The sequence below is a fragment of the Mandrillus leucophaeus genome, unplaced genomic scaffold (genome assembly GCF_000951045.1).
Source record: "Mandrillus leucophaeus isolate KB7577 unplaced genomic scaffold, Mleu.le_1.0 Scaffold69, whole genome shotgun sequence".
In the NCBI taxonomy this organism is placed as follows: Eukaryota; Metazoa; Chordata; class Mammalia; order Primates; family Cercopithecidae; genus Mandrillus; species Mandrillus leucophaeus.
The window spans coordinates 1,428,387-1,435,969 of record NW_012107474.1 but is presented as its reverse complement, the minus strand read 5'-3'; the positions used below and the strand labels follow the sequence as shown (position 1 = coordinate 1,435,969).

At 64.0% G+C, this 7,583-nt stretch overlaps 1 protein-coding gene across 1 annotated transcript in view; it reads left to right on the top strand.

Moving 5' to 3' along the window:
* Window positions 1–157: 157 nt before the first annotated feature.
* Window positions 158–7,583, top strand: part of AIRE (autoimmune regulator) — an 11,746-nt gene continuing 4,320 nt past the window's right edge. Inside the window, exons 1-10 of the mRNA XM_012002602.1 lie at window positions 158–401; window positions 649–804; window positions 1,164–1,238; window positions 1,999–2,112; window positions 3,323–3,468; window positions 3,656–3,736; window positions 4,754–4,869; window positions 5,956–6,055; window positions 6,583–6,765; window positions 7,362–7,483. Coding sequence (XP_011857992.1) covers window positions 158–401; window positions 649–804; window positions 1,164–1,238; window positions 1,999–2,112; window positions 3,323–3,468; window positions 3,656–3,736; window positions 4,754–4,869; window positions 5,956–6,055; window positions 6,583–6,765; window positions 7,362–7,483 — 1,337 coding nt within the window. The remainder of the gene's footprint in view (window positions 402–648; window positions 805–1,163; window positions 1,239–1,998; window positions 2,113–3,322; window positions 3,469–3,655; window positions 3,737–4,753; window positions 4,870–5,955; window positions 6,056–6,582; window positions 6,766–7,361; window positions 7,484–7,583) is intronic.

The following is a 7,583-nucleotide window of genomic DNA, read 5'->3' as shown; positions in this document are numbered from 1 at the left end:
CACACCTCACCCCCAAGCCAAGGGAGTGGCCTTCAGGTTCCCCCAGTCCCACCCTCAACACCCTACACCACCACCTGACCCCACCACAAGCCAAGGAGATGGGCGCGGAGCTGCCCAGGTCGCCAGCACCTCTGCCTGGGAGCTCCACCCTCTAGTCATGGTGGAGATGGGCAGGCCGCAGGGTGTGGGGGACCGCGGCAGGGACCCTCACGCCACCCCACTGCAGGAGACGCTTCGTCTGAAGGAAAAGGAGGGCTGCCCCCAGGCCTTCCATGCCCTCCTGTCCTGGCTGCTGACCCAGGACTCTACAGTCATCCTGGACTTCTGGAGGGTTCTGTTCAAGGACTACAACCTGGAGCGCTATGGCCGGCTGCAGCCCATCCTGGACAGCTTCCCCAAAGGTGGGTCCTGGTGGGCTCGGCCATGCTGGGGGCCTGGGGCAGCTGCTGTCACCTGCTCAGCCCAGCTGGACTGGAACCAGAGTGGTGTTTGAGGAGCCCGTGGGTGATGTCCCAGGACCATCTTGGATCCTAAGAGGCAAAGGGGCCAGACCTCACCCACCTGGCCAGGGTGTCCAGTTTCTGGGGCCCATCCTCCCCCCGGAGAAAACCCTGAGGCTGGGACCCTGCTCCTGCCCCTGAGCTGCAGATGTGGACCTCAGCCAATCCCGGAAGGGGAGGAAGCCCCCGACCATCCCCAAGGCTTTGGTGCCACCACCCAGACACCCCACCAAGAGGAAGGCCTCAGAAGAACCTCGAGCTGCCGCGCCAGCAGCCCTGACTCCAAGGGGCACCCCCAGCCCAGGTACCCCACAGGGGAAGCCAGCCGGGGTCTCCAGTCTTCCCCGGGAGCCCATGCCCCCTCCCCACCCGGGCTCCCACCCACTGGGCGTGGAGCCAGCCTGCCTGGGGCTGTGGGGGTCTCCTCTGGGTACTAGATCAACACACTGGACCAGCCTTTCAGCTCCCTCCTGCCTGAAGGGTGACCTCCCCAGGCTGGCAAAGTAGGCAGGCGAGTTTCCTTTTACTGATGAGAAACCAGAGCCTGGCAAAGGGAATACCCAGCACTGGGCCCCCTCCACCCCTCCCTCCTCTGGCCCCTGCCCACCAGCACTCACCCCCACTGAGAGGGGAGGCCAGGCTGCCCCCAGCTCCCCCGTTCAGGCTCTCAACTGAAGGCCAAGCCCCCCAAGAAGGCGGAGAGCACCGCAGAGCAGCAGCGTCTTCCACTTGGGAACGGTGAGTGGGGCCCAGTGGGAGCGCCTCCCTTCTGCCTGGCCAGGGGCAAGGGGTCAGGGGTCAGAGCAGGGCCTGCCCTCTGAGACCCTGTCCTAGGGGCTGCGGACATGCTGGCCTGGCGTGTCATTCCAAGGGCCTAAGCTGCACCACCAGACCCAGGAAGGGGACACCTTGGGTCCATGCACGATCTTGCCAGTCGCCCCTGCCCCCACCACACCCTGGTTCTGGGACCCCCTTCTCAGGCACTTCTCTGCCCATCCACTCCCTGTCCTTCAGGACCAGTCCAGACATGGCTTCCTCCAGAAAATCATCCCCGGCCCCCAGCTGCATGCAAGCTGGACTCTTCCTGTCCCCTTCTCCTTCCTTCCCAGGGCTCTGGACTCCAGAGACCCCCTATGCCCACTGCTGCCCGCCCTGAGGGCAGAGTCTAGGAACTCTGTGTCCCTCCCAGCACAACACAGGGCCCATGTCATGGTGGGGGCTGGTCATTGGGCATTCCTTCCTCTCCATTGTGCCAGCTCTGCTGACACTGCCACCCCCAGCACACGCACACATGGGTGCACACACGAACACACACGTTCTCATGTCTCTGCCCTTACCTGTGGGTTGTCTGCACAAGGCGGGGCTGGGCTCCCTCCTCGGCCTGCCCTGGCTGGAAGGAAAGGGCTCTGCAGCCCCGTACTGCCTGCTCCTGGCACAGAGTTTGTGCTCAGGAACTGTCTTCCCCATGGGTGACCCCAATGGGTGCTCCCTTTCCCAGGGATTCAGACCATGTCAGCTTCAGTCCAGAGAGCTGTGGCCATGTCCTCTGGGGACGTCCCGGGAGCCCGAGGAGCCGTGGAGGGGATTCTCATCCAGCAGGTGTTTGAGTCAGGTAGATGCTGTGGCGGGGAGATGGGACTGACGGGGAGACCCAGGCTCCAAGATGGAAGGAGGATCGCGCCCCCGTGTGCCCCTCCGCGCCCCTCTCCACGCCCCTCCACGTCCCTCCGCGCCCCTTTGCACCCTGGTGGTCCCACAGCAGGCAGGGCTGTCGCTCATGTAGCCAGAGTTTCTGCCTGTGGTTCTGATGACTTTGGAGGAGGAGGGTGGGCACTGAAGTCTCCCTGTCGGGGGACCTTCTTCAAGGCCGGTGGTCCAGGCCCACATCCCAGCCCGGGATGCGCTGCACCCCCAGTCACCTCCATCCATGTGCATGGGCCCTCCTGGGCCATGTGGCTGCATCCTTAGAAAGTTCTGTCTGTGCTACTGAGATCCTCCAGGGTGTCTGCACTCTTCAACCAGGACAGCCTGCAGCGTCCTCGCCCCCCATTCCCTGGCCAGCCACTGACCCCATGCAATCACCAGTGCCATCTGACCAGGGCACAGCAGGGCTGCTGGTGGCAGACCCACCGTGCCATCGGGCATTCCATCTACAGTCCCTGCCATGGCATCTCCTCGGTGCTGGGCATGGCCTGGAAACACCAGGCACAGCCAGGGCCCTGGTCTTGCACTTCTGGGTGGTCCCAAGACCCACTGTGTTACTTCCTAAGGCTGTTGGATCAAATGGCACAAACTGGGAAGCTTGAAATGACAGAAATGCCAACATCAAGGTGTCTCGGGGCCACACTCGCTCTGCAGGTTGCAGGGAAGAATCCTTCCTTGTCCCTCCCAGGTGCTGGTCGTTATGCGGGTGTCCCTGTGCCCCTTGTTCCTGGGCTCGGGGTCCCACCACTCCAGTCTCTGCCTCTGCGGTCTCACAGCCGTCTCCCATGTGTCCTCTTTACAAGGGCACCAGTCATTGAACTTATGGTCCAGTGTGACCTCATCTTAACTAATCACATCTATAATGACCCCAATTCCAAGTAAGGACACACTCTGAGGTTCTAGGTGGACGTGAACTTTGGGGGACACTATTGAACACCCTGGTGTAGACCTGGGACAATCCCCGGGCCCTAGACTCGACTGGGGTGGGGGCGGGCTGGAGGAACGCAGGCTGTGGGAACTCCACCTGTCTCTGCTAGACCCCAGTCCGGGGCCTACACGACTGCCAAGGCAGGTCCTGCTGGGTAGGTGAGCCAGGACCAGCCGGCATCTCCTCCCAGGGGGCTCCAAGAAGTGCATCCAGGTCGGGGGGGAGTTCTACACTCCTAGCAAGTTCGAAGACCCCAGTGGTGGGAAGAACAAGGCCCGCAGCGGCGGTGGCCTGAAGCCTCTGGTTCGAGCCAAGGGAGCCCAGGGCGCTGCCCCCGTAAGCACCTGACCCTCCCTGGGGAGCCCGGCTCTTGATGCACCCCCACCCCAGGAACAGCATTGCCTCTGGGGGAGTGGCTCTGCTGGGGGGCTGGCGGCTGCTGCCGAGAGACGCCTGGTGCCACAGCCGTGTGCACCCTCGCTGCTCAGGCTGCCCCCATTGCTGATGCCCCTCTTCCTTGCAGGGTGGAGGTGAGGCTAGGCTGGGCCAGCAAGGCAGGGCTCCCGCCCCTCCAGCCCTCCCCAGTGACCCCCAGGTCCACCAGGTAATGCCCTAGACCATAGGAGGGCCCCTGTTTGTCCTTGCTCCCCTCGGGTGGGTCCTGCCGCCTCTGCCTTGACCTGGGCACTCAGGGATGAGCACTGGGGCCTGAGCCCCTCCCACAGGGCAGAGCTCTTTTTCTTTAACAGACAGTATTTTCTCCTGATAATACATAATTGTAATATTTAAATAAGTCAGAGAAAGTGAGGTCCTCTCAGGCTCTTAAAAGCACAGCGTTTGGTCCAGGCTGTACGCACTGCTCTCAGCTGGGCCCATGGGTGGGCCGGGCGCCCCTGCTACAGCCAGGAGCTTGAGGGTCCACTGGGAATGCCAGGCTTGTCTTTGGTCCCCAGCATGGTTTCCTAATGGGGTGGAAGCAGTGTGGTGGGTGCCTGCCGTGGTGGGTTACAGAACTTGACCACTTGGCACCAGGGGCTCTGTGGGGCCCTGGCACTTAGGAGTGACAGGGCCCAGTCCTGCCCTGCAGGGGCACCCAGGCTGGCAGGCGTCTGGCGGATTGTTAGAATAAGTAAGGTCATTGCTGTGCAGGACCAGCCTAGTCTGGCTGTCTGGAGGGATTCTGGAGGAGGTGGTATCTGGGAGACCCCTGAAGGCACAGCAGGCACCATCCAGGCAGGGCACAAGGAGGGTGGGGCCTGCGGGTGGAGGGTTCAGCAGGTGCTGAGGTCAGGAGAGACCTCCCTGGGCCTGGCCCCACTGCCCTGTGAGGAAGGGCGCATGTGGTGGGTGTACAGTTCCAGCCCCTGGAACACAGCAGCCCGTGAGAAACCGGGTTTTCTTCCCAATAGGGATGGCCCCGAGGGGTGTCCGTTAGAGACCAGATGGATGGGGAACAGGTGGTCAGGGTGGAATTTCAGGCCCTGGCAGCATGGGAGCAGGGCAGAGACTGGGGAGTTCAGGTACCCAGAGATGCTGGGGGAGCCGTTTTGGGAAGGAGGTGGCTCTCGGGAGGGTGCTGCACCCCAGCGCAGTCTGCATGGGCGTCTCTTGCCTGTGCCAGAAGAATGAGGACGAGTGTGCTGTGTGCCGGGACGGCGGGGAGCTCATCTGCTGTGATGGCTGCCCTCGGGCCTTCCACCTGGCCTGCCTGTCCCCTCCACTCCGGGAGATCCCCAGGTGAGCCTGCACCTCTGCCAGCGCAACCAGGTCACCCCAGTTCACAGCCACCTCCACCCACTGACCCTGAAGGGAAGCCCCCCCAGGCTCTCCCATCCAGGATGGAAGGGGGCTCTGAGTCAGGTCACTGGGCCATGGGGCCAGGGCCTGGGGTTTTCCCACTCTGCCACCTGCCTCCCAGCCTGGCCACACCGGCTGCCCAGCTGGGTCCCTGAGGGCAGCAAAGCAGAACAGAGGCCCCAGGTGAAGATGCCGCCCTGTCCAAGCTCATCCCAGGCTGCAGCCCCCACCCCCAAGCCCCGCCCCAGAGTTCCACCCCAGACAGGGCTGGGGAGCACAGAGGCCACAGAGCCGCACCCCCAAGGGCAGGTGGGAGCTTGTCCACCAATGCACAGGACCCCGGGCTTAGTGGGGGTGGGAGGCCTTCTCTGTGTTCATATCCCAGCACTCCCTCCCCACAGCCCACCGAGCCCTGCCCTCACTCCAACCCCACAGGACGTGGCAGTCTGTGGGAGGAAGAGCTCTGGGAGGAGTGGGGACCCACGTTCAGGCGAGGCTCTGTCCCAGCCCCTAAGTGGCCTTCACCAGGCCCCCTCTCAGCCTCTTGCGTCATCACTAGAATAAGAGGCGCAGCCAAGGGCCTCGCTCGGCTCCTTCTGAAGCCGTCCTCCTTGCTGTCTCTTCCTGCCCTTGATCACCTCCCATTCTGCTGGGTGCCATTCCCCTTAAGGAAACAGGATGGGTCCCGGGACATAAACAGTCAGCTTAGGGGGGCCCCCGGCAGGGCCCAGCCCTGAGAGGCAGGCAAAGCCACTGTGGGCTCACAGGTGTTGGGGATTCCTGGGGTTCATCAGAGAGCACGCCAAGGGGACCCTGATCGCGCTGGCCAGGGCCACCCCACTAAGGGTAAATGTCCCCCTGGGGGCTCTCCCTTCCTGTGTCTCTGCCCATCTCCCTGCTGTGCCTCGGTTTCCCCTCCGTAAAAGGACATGGTGCGGCGGAGCCCTCGAGCCCCACCCGTGGGTTTGGGGATCTGTCACCCGCTGTCTTGTTCTGCATGTCTCTGACTGGTGGGCGCACGAGCAGTGGGACCTGGAGGTGCTCCGGCTGCCTGCAGGTGACAGTCCAGGAGACGCAGCCCCGGGCAGAGGAGCCCCGGCCCCAGGAGCCACCGGTGGAGACCCCGGTATGGCCATGCCCACTTCTAGGCTGGGCCACCCCTCCTGTCTGTCTGTCCCCTGGAGTCCTGTGGGACAGGCCTACCCCAGCCGCAGCGCTGTGCCCCTCATGCACACGCCTGGTCCTTGTGGTCCCCTGCGGTGGGGCCCCCATCATGGTTCCTATGGGCGGAAACCCAGCTCTCCTGGCTGCGGATCCACCCTGGGGAGGCACTATGAGCATTGACAATGGCCCTAGAAGATGTGCTCATCGTTCTGCTGCTGTGAACACAGGAGGGCTACTGTGCACAGGCCCAGTGTTCCCTCTGACAGCCCTGAGGGCCAGGGGACCCCTCGTGTGTAGACGGGGGAGGAGGGAGGACCACAGAGCCAGGAACTGCCACAGGCCTTTCCCACTCAGTGTGGACGCCTTCCACCACACCGGCCCTCCGCCGGCACCCTGCTGCCCTGGTTTCAGGGTCCCAGCAGTCACTGACTCCCGGGTGGTGCCCGGCAGGTGCCCACGGCCCCTCTGATGATGACCCTTGGGTTCCAGCTCCCTCCGGGGCTTAGGTCGGCGGGAGAGGAGGTGAGAGGTCCACCTGGGGAGCCCCTAACTGGCATGGACACGGCTCTTGTGTACAAGCACCTGCCGGCCCCGCCTTCTGCAGCCCCCCTGCCAGGGCTGGACTCCTCGGCCCTGCACCCCCTACTGTGTGTGGGTCCTGAGGGGCAGCAGGTGAGCGGGGAGTGCAGGCCAGGGTGGGCTCTTCAGGGAGCCCAGGACCTACATGGCGGATGAATTCACCTGAAACAGGAGGAGAGGGAGGCCAGGCGAGACAGGGTCCCAGAGGCACAGGGCCTGGGGCTGTGGGGGAGCGTGGGGGGCTTCAGGGAAAAGGGGAGGCTCCTAGACCTCCACTCCAGCTCCTGGCCCTGGGCATTACTGCTCCCCCCACAAGGCAGGACAATGAAGGGGGGGTGGCCCAGCACACATGGGAGCCCGCCCCGCCCTGCCTCAATTCCCCTCACTGCAGTCCTGTTGGCACCGCCCTTCAGGAGACTCCTGCACTCAGCCCCAAAGGAGGCCGGGCTGGCCAAGCGGGAGAGAGGTGTGGGCACCAGGCTTGCCTGAGGGTGCTTGGGTCTCCCCTGCATCCTGGGGATGGGACTGGTCCCGCTGTCCTGCAGCCTCGGCCGCACCGTGAGGCTTCCCACTTGCTCCCAGACCCGCTGTCCAGCCCTGGGTGGTCCCAGGGGAGAGCACGGAGGCCTTGGGTTCAGCTACGTTTCCCCCCGGCCCCCTGTGTCACCCCACGGGGTCGCCTCCCACAGAGTCCAGCTCCTGGCGCACGGTGCGGGGTGTGCGGAGATGGTACGGACGTGCTGCGGTGTGCTCACTGCGCTGCCGCCTTCCACTGGCGCTGCCACTTCCCGGCGGGCACCTCCCGGCCTGGGTGAGTGTGGTTGGCATGGAGGCCCAAACCCACACCCACACCATACAGCTCAAACCACACCCCATCCACACCCTACACCCTATACTCATCCCCCACACCC